General features: G+C 37.8%; 1 protein-coding gene across 1 annotated transcript; it reads left to right on the plus strand.

Annotated features, from left to right (window-relative positions):
• The first annotated feature begins 5,308 nt into the window (after positions 1–5,308).
• LOC140239009 (polyunsaturated fatty acid 5-lipoxygenase-like) lies at positions 5,309–21,962 on the plus strand. The gene is made up of 12 exons (XM_072318907.1): positions 5,309–5,797; positions 8,769–8,813; positions 12,030–12,158; positions 13,251–13,348; positions 15,008–15,140; positions 15,975–16,070; positions 16,706–16,920; positions 18,034–18,293; positions 19,690–19,790; positions 20,194–20,367; positions 20,774–20,937; positions 21,848–21,962. Exons 1-12 carry the CDS (start codon positions 5,309–5,311, stop codon positions 21,960–21,962), a joined length of 2,019 nt encoding a protein of 672 aa, XP_072175008.1.
• The last annotated feature ends 1,904 nt before the right edge of the window (positions 21,963–23,866 follow it).

Genomic DNA, 23,866 nt, shown 5'->3' on the forward strand with positions numbered 1-23,866 from the left:
GCGAGACGGGATAGGGAGGGAGAGCCAACAATCTATATGCATTGATATCTTACACGCAAGAATCTTTTCTAAAAATTCACAATACATAAGTGACCGTTATTATATTTTGGGTCAACGAATAACCTTCGGGCTGCATGCTTTGTTACTGTACAATTTCATGAGCATCTCTACTGGAAAGAACACAGTGTCCCACAGCCACAATGTGAGAAACACAGTGTGAACACAGTGTGAAATCTCTTCAGCTGTTAAATTCGAGCGTTTCAACAGTGTGAACACAATGGCAGTCATCAATTTACAGTGTGAAACAGAGCATTACTATTTGAACACTATGAAGACCACACCACAGTGTGAAATCATCTTCACACGATTAAATTCGAGCGTTTTCACACCATAGTCGAATATGTGAACACACAGTGACCACACCGTGAGACACTGTGTTCTTTCCAGTAGGAATAGCTAAAAAATTAGTCACATTGTTACATGTTAAAACTTTCAGACTCTCCTGTGACTGATAATTTATTTTAAAAAAATTAAAATCTTTTGGCATGTTCCAACTTGCACGTTTTCATTTTCTATGTGAATGTCTATGACTGCAGAAAGGATGTATACTGCGTCTACTCTTTTTTGCGTCAATGGATGCTCAGTATTTCAGACTTCCAATCAGGGTTGATCTTTTGCTAATCGTGCATCGTGCACCTTATGAGGCTGAATTAAACAAATAACTATTGCTGCCCATCATATCAATGTTGTTGTGTTAAAGAAAAGAAGAGAGAGAAAAATGGAGCCCTACCATATCAATGTTTTTATTTGTTTCTATGTTTTATTTCTAGAAGTATGGGACAATCATGAATGTATCAGCTCGTTTCAAAATTAATCGACTAATATTTTGAAAGCCATATATTTGATCACTTTAGATAAAATCAAGTTATTTGTATTTTCATCTGTTTATTCACCTCTTTTTTCACTTGGTGTATTGCTTTCACTGCTAGACCAATGCTCTGTGTTACTTTGTTAGGATCTAATTCTGGGAGAAATCTCCCTGCACGGAGATTAAAAAAAAGTTTTGACATTCCTTTCATTTTCGTAAGGTTATGACACACAAAGTGTAAAAAGGTCGTCAAATTGCCTAAACTTTGAGAATGATGAGACCGATAAGGCCGTAAACTTATTTAATCATTATCCGGCTTGAGTAGAATCTATAACCACTATCATCATTCTAAACTAGCGCTATGGTATTATGATTCTTTACATTTCATCATTCTTTATGGTTGATGATGTACTGCATATGGTGACATGCCACCTAGATGATGAGATCGCAAGTTTCTTATTTCATCCCCTACGGATATTCCTACAGTATTGACTTACAACAGTTGTTGAAATCGTTTTTGGCTCGTTTCAACTCACGATGGTGATGCTTTAGTTTTCTTTTTTTGGTCTCTTAGTGTGCAATTAGAATTCTCTTGGTTTTATGTAAGAAAGGAAGAAATATTTCCTAGCAAGTCTAGAAGAGCCTGTAATTACCTTGTGATATTTCAGCACATAAAATATAAAATTTCAGTGAGGGAAGTTACTGGGTCGTTGTAATAGTGTATGTACAGATGTGAATATACATACATAACGCAGAACCGTTGAGCCTACATTCTTAATCAGTTTTGAACGTTTGTGTCTTTTACAGAGCAGTTTGTGTTTACCCAAAGTGCAATATACTGGACTACGACTTGGCATGATGTTTGTATAATAAACGATGTTGTTGATATTCTTCTTTGAGAGATTGCAGGTGTCATTTTATTTTGTTGTCTGCAGTATGAGTTGTTCAGATAAAGTTTGATATATGATAAGAACATTCCAGTGCACACCCGACGTTTGTCTTCGATATATTCAGCACTAACGTCTGTGGTACAAGCTATTAGCTATAACGAGATTCCATTGTCTTCCAGAATTTTGTGTGTAAAATATTCAGCACAGTACATGCTGATAAATTTGCATTTTCTTTCCAGAAAAATCATTCATAAAGGGCACTTTTCAACATTCTTTCCTGCTAAGATACTTGAGTACCTATGCCTCTAAATTGATTTATTCACGATGCTCCGTTTTACCCCATCAATTGCAGTGTCAGAATAAAGCACAGCACAAATGATTTGATAAGATAATGATGTATTCTTTTCAGAATATCATTAACATGAAAGTATAATTCCAGAGCAAAATTTTAAATTTGATTTTCAGCTCTCTGTTTGAGGAAAATACCGTAACAGAAACGACAATGTTCATTAACTGTCTCTTTATTTTTTGAGGAATCTTAACTCACGAGATATTTCATTTCAAACTTTTTCAACACCTTTGAAATCGTTGTAATTAAGCAAAACTCAGTGAAATTATTATTCATGAGAGTCAGACAAAATAAAAAGCGAACTTTTTTTTTCACTGTTTCTGAACTGCACACGCTTTAATGGCAAAGTCTTTGCGAACAAGACTATACATGGAGTGATATCCGAGATATATTCGAGATGAAATAAACGTCCATTTCATTTCACACATGCATGTTCACATGCATGTTTTTTTATTTTCATTTCCAATCAAACACAGGTTATACACTTTGACATGATTACATATATTGGAACATAATAATACACATTGGTTCTTAAAAGAACTTCATGGAAATGAAAATTGAGGGGCTGCTAAAAAGCGAACTTGTAGATTGCAGTCCCCTCACTTACGTTACATTACTACAATACATCAAATATATATGACTTTATAACACAATGCAACGATACGTGTACCGTACAAGCTAATCATTGAAAGTATATAGTTTTCATTCAATCGAATCGGATGGTTACATGAAGTATACGCTTTCACATGTATACACATACACATACACATACACATACACATACACATACACATACAGTCCATCGGGCTTCCTCTGAGTGACTCAATAATATTTCAGCTTCAGACAAGTGAGAAACCATTTTGTTTTTTCTTTTTTCAATGATCCAGTCATCCTGATCATCTGAGATCCATAATTAGACTCCTGGAGCATGCGCAGAGAGTGTCCAAACCTTTCGTTAACCCTATAAAGCCCAAGCTATTTTGCCCCCTGCCAGGCCCAAGGGGGGGGGGGGGGGCGCACATTGTGCCCCCTATATAACTTCTTTATTATATGATGTATGACAGTCATATTTGGCACATGGGTAGAGCATCTCGTACTCTACATGACCCAACATTTGAAATTTCTCAAGGTCATCCACTGAGGGCGCTATTCACCAAAATATAAAGAAATACATAGGAAATAAATCATGCTTTTTCTGTTTATTTCTTTATCCCCAGTATATATATGTATTTTTTTTTTTATATCAATCATTTTCATATTTACCACAAAGGAAAAGCAAGTCAGCCTTCACTGTTTGTTATGGTTGTAATTTCTCAAGGTCAACACATGGGGGCTCTATTCATTACAATATAAAGAAATATATAAAACCTATGATGTATTGCTTGGAATGAATACATATATTGATATCGCATTTCATATTTCCAAAATATTGTAATTTTGAGTTTGCAGATTGATAATATGATAAACAAATGATATTACAGGCATAGCTTGTGTGAAAATTACCCAAAATAAAAGGGTAGTCTTTGGAAAATGCTGTATTTTCAATTATTTTTATTATATCTATTGTTTGCTGCCTATGTCATATAGAAAATAAAGGAAATAATAAGAAAACCATTTCAGGGTAATTCACAACCATAATTCCTTCACCATTTGGTCCTTCAGCAAATTACAGCCAAGAAAACCCCCATTTCATCCATTATTATACTGTTAACTGAAATTGGAACAGAAAATCATGCAAAATCTGATGAACATGGTAGTCAGTTTATGGTTGCCATGGCAACCAGCAATATCGGACATAGCTAAATTATACATCAAAATGTGCGCAATAAGATTCTAGGAAAAGTCACCAAATTTGGTTAAAATCGGGTAAAGGGTGTAGGAGCGGCAAACGAAAATAATTATGGTAGGGGGCACAATGTGCCCCCCTTGGGCTTTATAGGGTTAGAATACAGATGCAATGAATGTACGACCGAGAATTGCAATGATCGGCTTCGTCGACAATATAGATGAATAGATAAACAAAGGAATTCATAAATGATTGAATAGACAAATACATATGTAAATGTATTCAAGTGAATGAATGAACAGAACCATATAATCATACGTATGGGGCATCGACACTAACTTGCGTGTGTGTGTGTGCTTGGGTTTTAATGTGATATTTCTGTGGCTCGAGAAAGAAATGTAGGCCTAGTTGCCGGATATAAATGCATATATAAGAATCCATTTTGAATATAAAAGAACGCGATCCGGTCACCTAAATAAAACCCTTTTGGAAATTTAGTGGCCCGCAACATCAATTTTTGTTGCCCCGGGCCACCGAGCCTATTATGATATCAAAATATGTATACGCAAGGAGGTGAAACTTCACTTCTATGTGTAAGCATACACATAAAATCGGTTTGTAATCTGTGGTCCTGGTTTTGCAAACCGATGTTGCATAATTTTGTTCTTTTCACGTTTTATTTTTAAACAAGACTTTTGTCGAGAATGACGTGGTTAAGAAAGAGCGTCTCAAACTGCTGCCATTCAGTTTCATTTATGTAAATACTCAATCTTGAGTGATACACGCCATTAAAACCAAAACAATAACAACAACGTAAACAGTGGGTTTGTGCACACAGTAACAGCGACAACTATTCTCCTTAACTTTAGAAAGAAAAAAAAAAGCTAGACATGAAGAAGATTAGTCCCCAGAGCTATTCTTCCAAAGCGCCTAACAAGCACACTCTCCATTGTTCACAGTTTCCTATCATCCTGAGCCTCTCTCAAGGTCTCGCATGGTGTCACAGCCCGATTATTTCCCTGCCTTTTGAGTGTCCTACGCCAAGCTGCGACGCGGTTGGCTGGGTCAAAATTGCGAGGGTAACGCAAGAACACCCGTCTGTGGTTGAAGGAGGAACGCTTTCCGTTAATTCCTTTCTTTCAGCTGTACCCACAACTTACAGTAGCACAATAAAGACCTTGATTGCAGCCTCTAGCCATCAGTTCTTACCTCCCCTCGTAGATACTTTATTTTGTTAGTGAACACTGCGGCAGGCACAATGTCATACTGCGTCTAAATGCGGTAAGACGAAAATTCCCTTCCAGCAGCGAACGTCACAACACGAAGGAGTGCCACTTACGTCCACGTTTCCCTAACGAATGCCAAAAATTAACCGGTAGTTGATGATAAGATTTTATTAAAAAGGACTATGTGCGATGGGTGTCGTACTATCGTATTTTCACTCAGGACCCCAGTTTCGTATCTCAGTCAGAACAGGTGATCGCAAAGGGGCGGGTACAGACGCCAACGTGTACATTGCCCTGGTCGACAGCGAGGGGAGGCAATCCGTAGACATCCATCTCGACGGCTTCTTGCAGGATGATTTCGAGAAGGGAACCGTCAACACGTTCCGCCGCTGGAGTGGCGTGGAGGACTTCGGCAGCCTGTCGTTCATCGAGATCTGGCGGGACTCGAAGGGGATATTCGACGATTGGTTCTGCGATGTCATCGATGTGACCAATGTGCACAGCAATGAGAGACATATCTTTCCGGTTCACCGGTGGATCCCGGCTGATAAAAAGATCAAACTCAGACCGTTCGACATGTGCCTACCTCAATGCGATGATCTTTGCGATCAGCGGAAGGAAGAACTGGCAGGAACGAAGGCCCGATATCTCCTCACCACCAATATGGTCATTCCGCAGGTAGGCTTGGGGTTCTCCCCTACCCTCCTCCTAGCCTCCCCCCTCCCCCTCCTCTCCTCAATGTTCTGATCCTTACCGACCCCCATCAAGTGACCACTGTTATCATTAGCTGTGTCATCGCAGTCTGTTACCATCGATTTTTTTTTTTGAGGCTGCCGTCGCTCTTAGCCAGCTTCGACTGATTACTCATAATGTTGTTTCTGTAACTTATCCCATTTTCTTTGCTCATTTTTTTTTTTAAACTGGCAAGTTTCCCTCTGTTTGCATTTTTTATATAATGACCGCAGAACTGGGCCAAACATAAACAGGAGAAACAGACTAAGAAAATGGTGAGACAGATTTGACTTATGATAACATGAAGAAGAGGAAAAAAAGAAGCAGGAGGAGGAATAGATGAAGACGAAATTAGGTTTTAATCTAAATAATAATAATAATAATAATAATAATAATAATAATAATAATAATAATGATAATGGTACTTGGTACGAAATTGAATGTCTATTCACCTGACGCGAAATTGAATGCCAACTTTGAATTGAACGAATTTCTCTCTAAATTGAATGAAATAGAATCTAAAAAGAATGATATGAAAACGAAATTAAATGCACAAAGAATGAAAATGAACCGGGAGAGTAGAGCAGCGGCCAAAATCGCTTGATTTTGAACGCCTTTCCGTTAATTCGAAGGCAAATCTAATAAAATTGGGATGAAAACTAAAAAGAAGCGTCTTGCCACCACCAACATAGTGAGGCTGGAATTATTTGAACATATAGTATTAGAAGCTTAAACTTGTCCTTTCGATCAAAACAGATAATATCAGTGTGCTATAATCACTATTCCCTTCATCCTTCGTCTTATGTTGCGTTCACATATCATATCATATCATATATCATATCATATCATATCACATCACATCACATCACATCACATCACATCACATCACATCACATCATATCACATCACATCACATCACATCACATCACATCACATCACATCACATCATATCACATCACATCACATCACATCACATCACATCACATCACATCACATCACATCACATCACATCACATCATATCATAATGTCATATCATAAGATTCTATTAATACACATTATCCCATCGCATTTCACATGCCTAGCGAATGGTCTTGGCAATAGGAGGTAATACAAAGTAAAAAACACCAATTGACTTTCCTTCAAAGCTCACTAATATCGAAATAAAAGAGACAAATATAACGAGAAGTCATTATTAAGGTGTCATTATTATTATCATTATTATTATCATTGTTATTGTTATTATTATTATTATTATTATTATTATTATTATTATTATCACATCATCATCATCATCATCATCATCATCATCATCATCTTTTATGCTATTAATGACTATAACAAAGTATGATTTTTTACGTTTCATAAACTTGCATAACAGGTTTTTTTCATTTCCCTAAGTATATTCAATATAACTTTAGAATGACTATTTAATCAATAAATTGAAAAAAAGGTAGGGCAAACATTTATATCCATATGACGTTAGTTTTGTTCTGTCTGTTTATTCGTTGCCATAATACTCTCGCGCAAGAGTTGCCTCACTCACGTAGGCGAAGATAAGCTTTTTAGCTATGCCATCGGCTTTTAACTTTCGTGATTGTAGTATTCATCCATACACGAATTGAAAAGGCGCCCGATCGAAAAACCATCGTCGAGCGCTGTTCCGCATCAACGAGGTATGCGGATGTTGATGCTCCCTCGATAGTAGAAGAATGGGTATAAGAGTAAGTTCAGAAGTGACGCGCCAGTTACTTCTGTCTTCTGTTCGTTACACGTGAACCGCAACCGGGGTTAGTTGAGGTTAGGTAACTCCTGCAACACCAAAGTGTGCTCGCCAATTTTCGGATTTATGGAATGCAATCGTATCACTCACACATAATATCATTTAGATCGTATATAATTCTATGTCGCATGTATTTGATAGCATCACGGGATTATCCATGTTTTCAATTTATTTTCTTACCAAACGATTGTGGTCTTCCACGTTTCGCAGCTTTGGATACTTCATGTGGTGTAATACGCTCATATCTAAATATGTTCAATGGTTCTTTTCATGAATCTGAATGTGGTTGCTAGTCAGAGTAATTCATATTGTGAACAGATACTATCGAGAAAAAAAAAATGCAACCATCAACACACCCGTGCTTTGTCTATTGAATGAATAAATAAGTATTATGAAAATGCACTTTTGAGGTCTAGTTGATGGTCAGAAATATTTGCTTTCTTATTTTTTTTTTTTAAATTTCAAACATCGCCGTTCTTATTCAATATCAACGTGTTTTATTAAAGCCTTGTTCCTCAATGGTTATATGTAACTACATTTTCATCTTAAAGTGTCTGGAAAGAAGTTATTTTTGTCTTTTTGCAGTTGCTGTTTCGAAGTGGCAGCGAGAATTTGCGTATGGTGTAATTTTAGTCCTCAATGATTTTCTTTCTTTGCTTGTCTTATATTGTCTATCATTCTGAAGGTGTAGAAATATACATTGGCTAATCTAGAACTTGGTATCAAAATGCCTCTGAGTATATCATACTTGTCGTTAAATGTATTGTTTACCATTAGGAAGAGTGATTTAAAAATGTTCGAGTTATCACATTTGATGCATATGTGTAGGTTAGTTGTATATCAAAACATCCAACGATATATAAAAAAAAAAAAAAACAACCGGAATATAGCCTGGAATATAAGGAGATATCAGTATTTTTTCTCAATAAACCATTATTGTAGACGTTTTGTTCCAGAACTAATTTCACATTTTGCATATTTAACAATATTTAGGATTGATTATATCGTTTAACATTTTAGATCTATTTTGAAGCACTAAACTGCTAAAGCTTGTTTTTTGTTTAATCTGCAAATGGTAAATGATGCCTTCAATACCGTTGATTTTGTATCAACATGTTACATTTCTGTTTGTCCAGGTAAAGGTGTTTCCTCAAGACCAGTCGTTCTCCAATGATTACATGGTAAGTGCCTAAATATCGATTGAGTTCTCTTTTCCCCAGAGTACTAAGAAACGACACGTCATTCGGACAAAGAGAGAGACAATTTTATTCTTTGCTTTGCATTCTCACATCATACCGAAAAATGAAAGAACGGTCGGAAAAGTCGAACACTATCTAATATTCATCTAATATCGTCACAATGGTATACATTTTTGCTCATGCACTCTTTAAAGGAGAATACGGGAAACCAAATATAATTATATGAACTGGAGAAATGCGGCAATTTTTTGTAGTGAAGTTTAAGGAAAATCGGACAATCTGTTCGATAGTCTTTTTTTCATGTTTTGGTGTAGCCATCACTGGATGACAAGACTACAATACTTTGTGATGTTACTTTATATATGGAAAAAAAAAGATAAAGAAAATGTAAACAAAATTATTTTCTCTCACTTTTTTACAGTAGTATAATGAAAAAGAACTTGAATTACAATGTACACTGTACCTCTTTCAGAAAGTAGGGGGATAAACTACTACCCTTCACATAATGTAAGTAACAAGCCAATGGAATATATATTTTTCATTTAAAAATGCAATTATTATATCTCTTTTTCATAGTTGTACGTAAGCGCGATCAGGAACTGTTCAACTCTTCTCATCCTGCAATGGCTGCACATGAACTTGAAAAATAGAATCATAACTTTTGAACGGATTGTCCGATTTTCCTCAAACTTCCCTGTTGTGGTCAACCAAAATTGCTACATTTACTCAATCCCCTTGTATATTTGAGTTTCGTTTCCTTCAATTTCTTTGGTCATTGTGGTGTAAAGGATAAGACTCCAGACCCCTCAAAGGGGACCCGGCTCCGTTTAACATTCCTAAGCAAGATGTTTTTCCCACGACGTCGGACCCAAGACATACTGACTGGTCCTCGACAGTAATGGGCCGAAACTGGAAAGCTAGATCTTCTCACAGAACAGAACTATGATAGACAAAGGAAACTTAACCTGAATAGGACTGTATTCCTTTTCTCATCATTGTACAAACACATTTCAAATGCCACATAATTTGATAAAGTGTTAACACATCTTTTTTCCCCCTCGTTTTCTTTTTAGACGGCGTATTCTCAATTCTTGTGTTTTAGTTGTCACTATGTATAAATGTATGCTTCGCTTTCTTTGATCGATCGGTAGTCTTAGTGGTAGCAATGTGTTGTTGGACTATCTGTTCAAGTCAGCAAATGTTGCTGTTTCCTTTTGTTGCGGGTGAAATGATGCACTAAGTTTCCATTGTATACCGTGTATACACGTACCAGGTTGCACTGTTTACGTCAGAAGATGTATAGTCAGACGTGAGTGTAAGTGAAGGTTTTAACCAGGTGGTATATCATCATTCTTGATTTCGTAGGAATCTGCCATGGGTATCCTTGGAGCCACTTTGAAATTGTTCTTTCTATCAAAAGGCATTTAAGCTACTGACATCAACATTGGTGTATGTGTACGTCACAGATATCCTCGACTTCTTTTGATCTGGTGTAATCTCACACGAAACATCTGTCAATTGGCTGTTGTTATGTTATACGCATGTAGATACTCTCGGCCTATCGACGTATGACGCTTTTGTGTGTGTGTGTGTGTGTGTGAAAATGTCTTTTTTAACGTAATCATAAGATGAACAGCAATGAGTGGATATATCAATACTCACATACGTGCACGCACATAAAATAGGACGACGACTCGTGTGTTTTTAATGATACATGTTCTTTCTCAGTCCTTTTTCTTTCACTTTCTTTCTTTCGCAGTATTTTTCTTTCATTTCACCTACTGAAAGCTTGACGTATAATAGTGTCCCTTACGTTTATTGCGATATTACGCCGGAGTAGAAACAAATCCGTTATTAAGAAGGCTGTAAAGCTGATAATTGCAGTTAGTTGTGGAAGGGTTTGTGCCGGAAGACATGCGGGCACCGTTATCGCTGCTCCATGGGCAATTGGCCGTTTACTGCAGCAGTTATATGCACGGCTTGTGAGGTGGTGGCCGCGGCGGTGGTCGTTTGTGACTGCAAACTAGGTCTGAGGGATGGTGCGGGAGGATTCATTTTTAATTTAACTGTATTTTGAAATCTATTTATGATGACATAAGATACTGGTATTTTATGCACGTATATATTCATACCATGTAGTTTTTACATGCCTCCACAAACACAAACACACTCATACACATTTATACAAGTATACAGGTATTATGCAAACATACAGTTGGATACATTTGTTTCACACTCATTTAGGCATGTGGCTTTTAGAAGAAATATGTGCAATATGTTAAGTTGCGGATATATTCTTTGTTATTAGGTGTAATGATTTCTGAGTTATTTATATAACGAAATTATTCAATGTGTGTTGTTTTTATTACTTCTTGTATTTCATTTTGAAATGTAATGTGGAAATATGCGCTTTATGTATGTGCAACCATAAATGCCACATGATTCATAAAGGTTTTCCATAATTTTATGGAGGATAAAAACATGAAATGAAATTAATGAAATCGGCTCTGAACAAGTATTATTAAACCTTGACTTAGCAAGTAAAAAAAAAAACATCATCAAAGGATGTCATTATGATTTGAATACAATACAAACGCTTTAGAATAAATTCAGTTCATGATTTGCAAGCAAGAGAAAAATTAAAAAAAAACCTCAAAGAGTTCAAAAATCTTGTTTACTATGGATAGACTTAGCCAACATTTTGATATGTTACACATACAATTAAAGCACCAAGATATTAGCCACTTCAAAGGTTTTGGTGATTTATTCGACGTTTGAGTCATTACGGTTATGGCCAGGAAGCCATTCTTTAAGTAATGATTAAATGAAATCATTCAATCGAGTCTGACTGCAAAACAGGTGAATCGCTATGTCCAAACATTTTGAATCCTGTCCACCATAAGATACGAGCAAAACAAAAACTTTCCAGTGATATAACTCATCTAATTGTTACATTAAAGGGAATATTCTGGAAGTCATGATTGAAAAAAAAAAAATCCCATATCTATTTGTTGTTGTTTTTTTTTCAGCACATTTAATTCCAAATATCTCAAATCAACAGGAGAGGAGTTAACTCTACTTTTTTGATCGAACTCCACTTTTTTGCGATCAACTTTTTCCTTTCGCGATCAAACTCGATCATATACCAAACGAGATCATTTAATGTTAATGTTTGTCATATCACGATTACATTCCCAGTGGGATCTTGGGAAAAATGTCATCCAGCTTAAGTTGAGAGCAAAGCTGACGGAGATCATGACCGGACGATGGAAAACCATTGAAGACATCAAGAAAATCTACCGACCGCCAGTCCTCCCCATACCGGTGGTAAGTCTACGATTTATGGTAAAACATTATGGCAGGGAAAGATACTGAGTATATTAACACATAGCCCAGAGAGGAGGGAGGCAACCTCCCTGCATGGACTAATCTATGTATATACACGCAATCACACACACAAAAAAAAAAGATAAATGAACAATGATAAATACCAACAATATTTATAGTAAAAGCAATAACAGTGTAACGTGTAGCATTGTTATTATTGTTATTATTGTTGCCATTATTTACATTGTTAGCATTAGTATCATTGCATTATAAATATTACATTTTTTTATTTGCTGTTGTATATGATAATTCCAACATAATGATATTAGAACAGTATAAGTGGTTTATACAAAATAACAATAATGGTACTTTAATTGTTCTAATAACTGGCAAGATTTCATTGGTAATATCATTATTAGCAATGTTATTATTACTTACATCATTTTATCGTTATCATCTTTGTATTATCAATATTTGAATCATTGCAATTGTATATAATAATTCCAACATAATGATATTAGAACAGTATCAGCGGGTTATACAAAATAACAACAATGATATTTTTAATTATTCTAATCACCGGTATTATCATATTCAGAAGGTCTGACACTTTCTACTTATTTGAATTTGTAGGAAACGAGCATACAAGCTCATCACGTCTATCATTGTTGATGTTTGAATAACATGCTCCACCATTAATTTTAAATCATTCTTCTCGTCAAACAAATTGCTACTTACAGGTTCCTGTGCTACTGATGTTTCATTATTGTCGCTGTAATCAGCAATATTTCAGCAGTATCATATCGTCTACATCGTCATCATTATTGATGACGAAAACACAATCACTGAGTGGTAGTTTGTTGATCTTGATACAGCTGTATTACAACCATTATCTCTAGCATTATCTTTCACGAGAACAACTATTTCTATAATAATAATTATCTGTGTCTCTATCTGTATGTCTCTCTCTCTCTCTCTATATATATATATATATATATATACATATATTGTATATACATTTCTATGTCTATATCTGTCTATATCATATGAATATTCCATAGATATAATTCAACTTGTATGATCTGTCCACAGAAATACCGTGAGTGGAAATCAGACAAGAATTTTGGCCGGCAGAGACTACAAGGGTGCAATCCGGGACAGATCCGACTATGTAAGGAAATACCGAAGAGGTATGAAGTTTTGTATCATGCTTAATCATAAAGCTACACAGTAGCTCCATGAAATGATTAGCTTCCTGAGTATTTGCGTACCCTTACACGTTGTATGGTGACAGATAATTGCGTGCTGTAACAAAATAGAGCTTGAAAGGAGGATACTAGTCCTTGTAGAGGCTTCCTGAGAAAAGCAGCCAATGAGTGTCCTCGGCCACGCCCACTGACCATTGACGTTATCACCGCAGACTTTATCGGGCCTTGTGAACAGGGTGAAAGGCTTTATAGTCCCTTGTTGTGACAGGTTTCCATGGAGCTGGAGAAAAGGGCAGCCGATTTTCCACAATGGTCTTTTCTGCGTGATTTAGAGGTTGATCGCGAAATAAAAGATCCAAGTATCGAGCTGTTTGCAAGACTGCCGTAGATGAATAAACATTTAGAAAGGAAGAAATTAGGAACGTCTGCATTATAGGCAATTGCGTAAGTGTTATATAGGCCCATGAAATAAAAGTTTTTTTTTTTTTTTTTTTTTTTTTTTTTTTTTTTTTTTTTTTTGCGTGCATCTTATTCTAGACCATGCCCCCTATTTTGCCCAGTCAAAGTGTATTCTTAATGCAAGGGTTCGATGAGTTTATGATGATAAGCACAGGTATATTTGGGACCCATGGTATATGTAGAAATAATAGTCCTGGCGAGGTCGATTTTTTTTTTAGTGGCTCCACTCTTTCAGAATTATCTAACTTCAAAAAGAGAAAGACATAAAGAAAAAGCAATGCTCCCATGGCCTTCTCTACCTTCTAATCTATTGTTCCCAAGTCCAGAAGTCGATCGGATGTGGAATGCAGTTTTCTGCTCCACTATCATAGTTGTTTTCATGATTGGTGAATCGTATTGTTGTTGAACAAGCAAGCGTTCCTCTTCGTCCATCTCTACCCCTCCATCCGCCATATCCCGAGCAGGTACCGCCCTACTTTTGTGATCGTGATTGGGCGATGAATCGCCATTCGTCAGTAACTGTCCCAAAAGCACCTTCCCCCCTTTCCCTCATCACCAAGGCTCATCGCTTGTTTGCGGAGGAAGTTGTCTTAAGCTTGAAAAAACAAACAAAAGCAAAACAACAAACATTATAAGGCTAACAGTATAATGATAATACCAAGTATAGATATTCATACCAGGTAAATATATCTACCTGTCATTTCACTACTGTTACATTGCACATACACACAGCATTATTATTTTAAACTTTAGAATTGTTATATTCTTTTCGACGAGCGGCTGCTGAAAGATGCCTTCCGCATTCCCACGAGAGGAAATTAGATTTTTAAGAAGCACAGGCATTCCTTTATACAGCCCAAAAGTCGATTAATGTTCAGTCCGAATCGATGTCATTCGGGGCCCTATGGAAGACCACTTCTTATTGATGAATAGGTTACCCTGATAAAAGATTAGAAATGAATGAAATGAATAAATGCAGGAAAGTAAATCCCTCTGAAAACTTTCAAGTGTAATGTTGTGATGCCAATCTACGTCATGGAAAAAAAAATAAACCGGATGAATGTATGAGCGTAATTGCAGGAAAAAGGGGCATCAGTGACTTATTCGGTACTTCCCTCCAACCTCTGACAAAACACTGACCGAATCTGTCCCATTATATTTTTTCTTCCAATAACTTGTAAGGTTTGCCATATCTGACGAGGATCTGAATCCATTGCTGGAGAACATGAAAGTGGAAGAAGCCCTGGTTATGCAGAAGCTCTTCATTGTCGACTACTCCTTCATGAAGGACCTACCATGTACGGACAACAGAAAGGTAATAATGTAGTAAAAAATCCTTGCCTGTCCCTGAAGAGTACCATTATGACGTCATAATCCATGTGTATAATCTTAACTCTCGGAAGTCTTGGATATCAAAAGACATCTTGTAATCGTCTATAATTTTGCCGCCTGGTGATATCAAATGTTCTTTGTCAGGCATCATAGTAGATGTACTATGAGGTATCTATATATTCATTTCTTCGATGAAATGATAAGAAATGATGAGAGATAACGGTGATGTGTGGTTGGGTGTTTCCTTGTTGCCATGCATTAAAGCGAGCCAAGTAATGCTTTTTAAACAGGACCTACGAGCAAAAAAAAGTTATATATTTCTTAAACCATTTGGACATTTATAAACAGCCATACACGTGTCTGTGTGTGCGGGAGCAAAACAAGCAAAAAAAGGAGCAAATGTAAATGCTGTTTTGATATTGTGATATATAAAAATACATGAAATATATTCCTATTCGCGCACAAACGTATATATATGTATATATATATATATATATATGTTTGTGCGCGAATATGAATATATTTCATATATTTCATATATCATAATCAAAACAGCATTTACATTTGCTCCTTTTTCTCGAAACAAAAGATTCAAACCCAAATGTTCTGTTTTTGTCGCGTCCTGAAGTCAGAAGAGTTGCAATAACAATACAATATGTAATGCGGTTAACATTTCGACAAGTACCCCATGCCTCTCCAAAAAAATGATAAAATGAACAAACAAAAACAAAAATCAAACGAATATTATCCTGAATAGCAGTTGGTGCAATAATTTCTTGACGAAGTCAAGTGACGAAGTCAAATTTGTCATCAACAGGTGTGTGCACCAACCGCGTTGTTCTTTCTCAACGAGACAAATGACCTGATGCCCGTGGCTATACAACTCTTCCCCGACCCCGCTCCGGACAACCCGGTAAGTGCATTCATCTGTGTTATTTCATTCCCTATTTCAGCAGACAAAAGGTAGGGATCTACAGAGAGGGGGTTGGAATGGTCCTTTAGCAGCGACAAAGGTGATTCAGTGCAAGAAAGGGCAAGGACGCTGGTGGGGTATACTGCAAGCCCCCCGTAGGGGTGGGGTTAGTGAACTGTTCTGTCGTCAGTCCTTCATTGTCATGTAGTTAGCCAATATCCGCATGAGAATAATACACTTTCATTCTGCTTATCAATAGTCAGCATTGATGAATCCACTGAGCTTATCATGTTCTTCACTCGCACTGTACATCAGGCTTTCAGTCTTATACAACATGCCCTTTATGTTTTCTGATGTTTCTTGCCGTAATGGATCTCGTTGTCCAAAATGTAATCAGGGTCCACCTCCCTGGTGTGAGGCTCTTTAGTCTTTTAAAGCACACTGTGGCTCCTGAATCAATGTCGCTATCAATGTCGATAGATAGGGTGGATTTTGAGAAGGTATTACTATGACCTACTCGACCTATTTCCATTCAACAGTAATCCTCAAAACAATTGGATGATCAGTTTGTTGCATTCTGCTCGGAAGTGGTTGGTAAGTTATAAATAATTGTCTCTTCTCTCCGGACTCCGAAGGTCTTTTACCCAACCGACCCGGAGTACACGTGGCTTCTCGCCAAAATGTACTTCAACAACGCCGACACGGCCGTACATGAGTCGGCAGTCCACCTGGGTTTCACCCACCTAGTGGGCGAGGCCATTGCCGTGGCCTCTCACCAGTGCCTTTCCCCATCTCATCCCATCTTCCGTCTCCTCGCTCCCCACTTCCTCTTCCTGATCGCTATCAATAAGTAAGTGAGAATGATTTCATTTCATACTTTAAAAACAACTCGGCGCCAATTAAAGGGATGATAATTATAGTTTTGGTTGTTTTTTGAAAGATAATTAGACACCACTTGTACGAAATGTTAAAAGACATACAATTCTAAGACGAATTCAAAATTATTTGATGTAAACAGGTTTTTAAATGGCTGAGACATCCATAAACAAAGACGTCCTAGTAACAGGTGGGATGCACTTTTTATTATCACCACTTCGTCTTACTTTTTTTTTGTATCTTAGCCATTCAAAATGATTTTTATCTAATAAACTTTGAATTCATTTTTAGTTGTCTGCTCTTTAATATTTCCCTTTACAGGTTAGCAGTAAAACAGAGGGTAAAATATGACAGAGACGACAGAGAAAATGTGTTCAAAATCGGATTAAAAGGAAAGAAGTTATTACATTTCAGAGACACGCTATTTTTTTTTTTCAAAACAGTTCTTCAACCGTTGATATGAATATGGAAATTAGTGCAGTGATTAAGTCAACACCTTCTAATGGTTCATAGATATTGCAAAAGAAAAATGATGAAATTCACATTTTCCGCAACAAAAGTGTAAGACATAATCTGCTTCTGTTGAATAACTTCTAATAAGTGATCAGACAGAAATATCAGGATTCGAGACTTGGGACACTGCTTTTTTCTAACGAAAAACTGGAAATGTCAAAATTTTATGCAAAAGCTGTATGGCATGCTGTGAGGGAAATGCCATCATCAATTCACAATATATATATATATTTTTTTTTTTTTTGCATTTCCATATTAACTGATCAAGAACTGTTTCGTGAAAATATGCAAAGCTTTAAAATTCCATAATTGTTTTAATTTCTTGTGATTTGATCATCATTGTGATAAGTGATTGCCCTTAATCGCATCAACATATTGTGTAAACATCATCTTCCACGATTTAATGAACGGAAATGCCATTAAGAAAATAAAAGTGAAAAAAATCGCGTCTTTATTGTACAAGTATTCAACACGAATATGATTTTCAGTGATGATGTATATTTACTTCAAGTCAAAATGTAGCCTTCTATCTACTACAGTGGAAACATTCAACTTTTCTGTTTCAAAAATCTAGGATGGCAGTAGCTGACCTGGTCAGTAAAGGCGGCTGGGTCGACAAGACGATGGTGATAGGCCGGATCGGAATGCTAGAAATCATCAAACGGATGTGGGCCGACTGGAGACTGGACGTGCAGGGCTCCCTCATTGGTGACCTCGAAGACAGGGGTGTCGCTGACCCTGCAGTACTGCCGAACTACCCTTACCGAGATGACGCACTGCTCTTTCACAAACCAATCAACGACTACGCCAGAGCCATTGTCGAGCAATACTACGGTAAGAAATTACATGCTGCACTACTCAAAATTGAATGGGATTATAGCTGACATGGAGAACACAGGATTATCCTTTGGTAGACGTTCACAAGAGAGGTTAATGACAGCTTTAAATAGGCGTCTAGGGCCCCGTTTCATAAAACTTCTTATCAGTGACAAGTTGTTACAGTTTGAGAAGCTCCTGAAATCCTTGCATCTGATTGCCTGAGAGCAAATTTGTCATAGAAATGTGGCAGTTGTCACTGATAACAAGTTTTATGAAACGGTCCCCAGAACGAGCTTTTGATAAGAAGTGATCTATACATTGATTCGCGTTCATCAGAATTTCGTTAAAACTACTGGTAGTAGCCAGGGTCCTTTCAGGGACAAACCATGTTTTTACAAAGACGTTAATTTTACAATCCATGTCCCTCTCGACCCAGGTGTATAAATGGGTACCTTGCAATGCTACGGCAATCTTCTTCTCTTTCGTTTGAGACGGCTATACAGTAGCACCAAGCCGCTGCAGCCAGCACACTGTCTCGGAGTTGGGGTTGTCGAGATCCAGGTTGGTGCCTCGGGCAAGGGTGGAAGATATGGTGGGTCGTCTGCACTTGGCCGGCAACACACAGGCAGGCTGCGGAAGGGAGCAGACCCCAGCCCTGCATGTTGACATTGAACCGGCCCACTCTGACCTGATCGTAGCCGAGTCAGTGTTACCCAATCTTTGCGGGGTTGGTCTGTGCCCGGTGGTAGGCTGGTGTTTGGAATGGTTGAGAGTTGGGCGGGTGAGTTGGGGTGTCTCTGCTGCCAGCTGGTTCTCCATGCTTGGAGAGTGTTAAAGTTTGAGCCACCGAGGGAAGCTGAGTGGCGGGAGAACAGGTGGCGGGAAGGCAGGCGTTGGCCAACAAGCTCTTTGGAGCCCATTATGTTTACATTGAGAAAGTTGTTTGGGTCTTCTGCAGCCTTGTTCACAAGTCTGTGGGTGTGGTTTTACCTGTTTAGGGAGGCCGGAGCGTTATCAGACAGTACCGGGAGGAAATCCGTTCGTGTGGGTTTTATGCAACCGGTGACAATACTCGGGGTCTCATTTAGGGTGGTGTCTAGTTTCTTTGCGTGTACACTGCGCCAACACGCGGGAGAGGCATATTCCGCAGTGCTGTAGACCAGGGCGAGGGCGTCAGTTCCCATAGGGTGGATAGGCTTGCAGGCCCCTCTGTTAGAGCAGTGACAACACTGAAGAGGCAGCCCCCTTGACAAAGAAGATTTTGTTGTTATGATTATCATTATCATCACTATCGTCTCTCCCACTTTCTCCCACTTTGAACTTTTTTCCCTCCATTCATTCTTACTATTCTTTATTTGCCCCTTTCTCTCCGTCACGTTATTTGGTGATGTGGTTCTCTGCTTTACTACAGATTCTGCTGAAAAAGTTCAGGAGGATCACGAATTGCAGGAGTGGGGACGGGTTCTTGGCAGCGTGGGACGAGATCCCGACGAAGTCACGGTCAACATGAAGGTAAGAGGCGTGCGATTCGTCATTTTCATACGTGCACATGTTTGTGTTTGTGTATGTCTGCTTGTGTGTTTGTTGAAGGGAATATTTTGTATGTTTGTGTTTGTTGTTGTTGTTGTCTTCATTTTTAGTCATTTTTTTAATGATTTGTACTCCGATGAAATATACCGACACATAATCCTGAGTAGTTATTTGTTTCTCTTCTTCGTATAATTTACCTTCCTTGTTTCTTTCTCCTTGCCATGAATTCTGTCAAATTCTTTTCCCTTATATCTTTCCACGCTCTTCTTAACTTTCTTCACCTTTACTCCTTTCTCTCTTCTTCTTCTCTTTCCGCTTTTCCATCTCTTCTTTTTTTTTTAACCCTCCTCCTTCTCGTACTTCCCCTTCCTGTTGTTTTCTGCAGGGGCTACCGAACGGCGGCAGGTTCAAGACGGTAGACGAGGTCGTGGAGGTCGTCACCAACTTCATCTTTATCTGCAGCGTCGGTCACGCGTCTGCAAATTTCGGACAGTACGACGAGTACGCTTTCCCGCCGAACTATCCGGCATGGCTGCACGGGAGTCCTCCGCGAGATAAGGTGAGAGCTGTTCACGGGAAATCATATCTACATTAATTTTATATTCTTTTCTTTTACGACATATGTTGGTAACCATGTCAAAAAGGTTAATGTTTAAAACTTCTAGGGATTCAGCAGAAAACACTGCACTCGGAACGTATCAACGCAGAAACCATAGTTTTACAGCAGCTCTGTGCAGTCTATTCGTATACTGCGATTTCACACCAATAGCCGTTGTTCACTATTCTATATTTTCCAGTGATTGATTGATAACCTCCTTAATCAAATTTAGATTATCACAAAATCAGTCCGTAAGACATTTTCTTTTTAAAATCATAGTCGGCATTTTCAAGGTAGATACTCTAAACTGTATGATACAGATTGATCTAATTGTCAATCTATCTAATATATTTGTGTCTTTCCTCAGACCCCTCTCACCGAACAGGACATCATAGCCCAGCTGCCGGACAAGGCCCAGACCCTGAGCGTTGTCACGTTGACCAAGATCCTCAGTAGTAAGGGCACCAACTCCTTAGGAGACTTCGAGGTGCAGTATATCTACGAGCCAGAAGGACTCAAGGCTGTAGAGAGGTGAGGAACACAGCTCTCACAGTGTCATAACACTGTGTGATGTGTCGTAACACTCTGTAATGCGTCACAAAACTGTGTGACATGACGTCATAACAGTGTGGTGTGTCAACATGGTAGTGTGTCTCAACCCTATGACGTGTGTCCTATAAAGCAGAATGGTGTATCAAAGCACCGTTTGTGTGTCATAACACTGTCTGGTCACACACTGTTTATTATATGCGCATGTCTCTCAGTGTTGCCATGTGTGATAACACTGTGTCCTATATCATAACACCGTGTTTTGTGTCATAACACTGTGTGGTGTGACACCATTATTGAGTGGTGACACACTGTGGATATGCGCGCGTGTCCCAAACTGAGTGTTACCATGTGAGCTAACACAGTGTCGTATAAGCTGCAACTCAGACGTAATTACCGTTTGTTTGTGTTTTGATTTGCTTAGTGTGTTTTTGTTTTGTTTTGTTTTGTTTTATTTTGTTGTTATTGTAGATGTTTAGTATTGAGTGTTTGAACGTGTGTGATGAACGGTGTGTAACTCAAAGTGTTGCTTACACTGTTATTATCCAGGGTATCCACAGTGGTTGGTGACACATTCAGATATTCAAGGTTTTGCTATAGCATCGACGCATTAGATTATGCTCTTTACACTTTATTTGCATAAACTCCATTTTCCACCGTCAAAGCTATGCTTGTGGGCTCTATTGAAATGTTTTTGGCGTCATTACACTGCATTGTTTAGATCCAAAGTTATGATTTTCTGAGTACAACCATAAAAGACATTAATACTAAGTACTGATATCTTTCTCACTTCTATCTATTTTGCTTGGCCGAGTAATCGCTGCAAAACAGTGTTTGCAACGTGTCATATAACGCAAGTTGTCTCTCTCCCCCCCCCCCCCTGCTTGTCTAGATTCCGCGACGCACTCGAAGATGTTGGTGAAATAATAGACAAACGGAACGCGGAGCGGGAAGTGAAGTACCTGTATTTACATCCCAAGGACGTCCCCAATGCAATCAGCATCTAGGCATTGCAACTGCCAAACCCCGAGACTTTCCTTCTTTCGAGGATTAATTCCACGTGAAAGGTTAAATCGAAATGCTCTAATGGTCAGCTTTAACTTGCCTAGAAACAAGAGATTTGCCCTGCGAATGACGTCACGACGGGAGCTACGACATGGGTTTCTGTGTGGCGCCATCAACGGCAACTGATATAAACGCTATCGGAAAATAACTTCATTCCGCCCGAGTGAACCTTCCACAAGAATCCATCAGCTTGCTTCAATGATTGCGTCGGATGTAAAACGGCTCACCGTAACTAGTCGAGAAGGCGAAGGCGTTACCTATCAGGACTACTTCGTACAATAGTTTCTTATGGAGTCCTGTGTAAAACAACGTTGCAAGTTCATGAAAAGTATTAGCGATATCAAAATGACGTACCTGCTAGGTTGACCTACTGCCACTGTTTTTTGAATGAATGACGTATATCTTGCATCGACTACTTGTATCCTGGCAATGCCTTAGCTTCCAAATTGAAGATGTCTAATTATAAAAATGTAGAGCCAGTGTCTTGAGCTCAGAGATGTATAGGTAATGAAGTAACAATGCTATTCAAATACCAAGTCATGCATGTTCAAAAATACCAAGTGAGTTAAATTTTAGGTACACCCTGTACTTGACTGCCAGATCCAGACGAAATGCTCGGTGTCACACTTTGATTATACTTTTGTTCATACACACAGTTCAAGGTGATTAAATGCTCATTTTTACATAGTCAAAGACTTTTTGCAAGTTGTAGATTTGCACTAATTTACTGTTCAGATATTTTGTTACCAGGCAACATTATTCTTTGCATTTACAAAACTTGTCCATTTCACAGTTCTTTAAGCAGATTTGAACAATTTAAGCATGGCCAATGATCGAATCAATCAATCAATCAATCAATCAATCAATCGTTTCATATATATATACATATATATTTTAATTATTATTCTTTTTTACTGTGCAGGCATCACGCCGTATCACTTCTGTAAGTCATGAACATTTGAAAAAGGGAGAGAACAAAATAATGATTTATTTTTGTGTATTCTTATTGCAGCGGTACCCGTCGCTACTTTGAGGATTAAAGGGGGACATTATAGGATTATCATTGTCTTTTGAAGAAACATTATCAATCGTCCATTTCACAGTTCTTTAAACAGATTACTTTTAGTATGGCCACATTTTTAATCAGTCAATCAATAAGTCTTTTTATTCGACTTTGTATCCGTTAGGATGTAAGCATCACGCTGTATCGTGATACAATTTGTAATTGCTTTATGTTATTGCAAGACATGAAACTGAAAAAAAAAAAAAAACCAAAAACATGGTATTCTTTCCCGTTTTGATTGCGGTGACCGTCACAACGAGAGTATTGCTTTCCTTTAACAATACATCCCTCTGTCACCAGTTTCCAATTTTTATGCGGATATGAACGGAAAATTCTTAGTATGGTCAATGTTTGAATGAGTCAATCAGTCAATATTAGTCTATCTTTTAATTGAGATTTGTATTTTGTTGGGTTTTTTTAAGGCTGTAGGCATCACTCCGTACCATTACTATTTTTTTATATATATATTGCAAGATATGAAAGTTTAAAAAAGGGGAGAAGAACAACATTACAATATTGTTTCTTTCTGTTTTGATTGCGCTACCCGTTACTACTTGCTGGATTAAAGAAGAATATGAAATATATGCAATGTATATTGTTGCCTTTCGATAACATTCCCTCAATCAGATGCATGATAAGAAGCATGGCCATTACTGCCAAATTGAAGATAATAGATAAGCAACGATGAAAGACAAGCAAATGAATACTACGTGGAGAAACTAGCCTCAAGATTCTATGTCCTTAATGGAAGCAGTGAGAGTTCAGATTAAGGCAGAGTCAAAG

Source organism: Diadema setosum, chromosome 15, assembly GCF_964275005.1.
Source record: "Diadema setosum chromosome 15, eeDiaSeto1, whole genome shotgun sequence".
In the NCBI taxonomy this organism is placed as follows: Eukaryota; Metazoa; Echinodermata; class Echinoidea; order Diadematoida; family Diadematidae; genus Diadema; species Diadema setosum.

What these genes read in the sequence shown, in the direction of transcription:
- LOC140239009 (XM_072318907.1), top strand. Translation starts at nt 5,309, where the DNA reads ATGGGTGTCGTACTATCGTATTTTCACTCAGGACCCCAGTTTCGTATC. An exon ending in CATGTACGGACAACAGAAAG is followed by an intron (nt 15,141 to 15,974) that starts GTAATAATGTAG and finishes TGTCATCAACAG; the next exon opens with GTGTGTGCACCAACCGCGTT. An exon ending in GGACTCAAGGCTGTAGAGAG is followed by an intron (nt 20,938 to 21,847) that starts GTGAGGAACACA and finishes CTGCTTGTCTAG; the next exon opens with ATTCCGCGACGCACTCGAAG.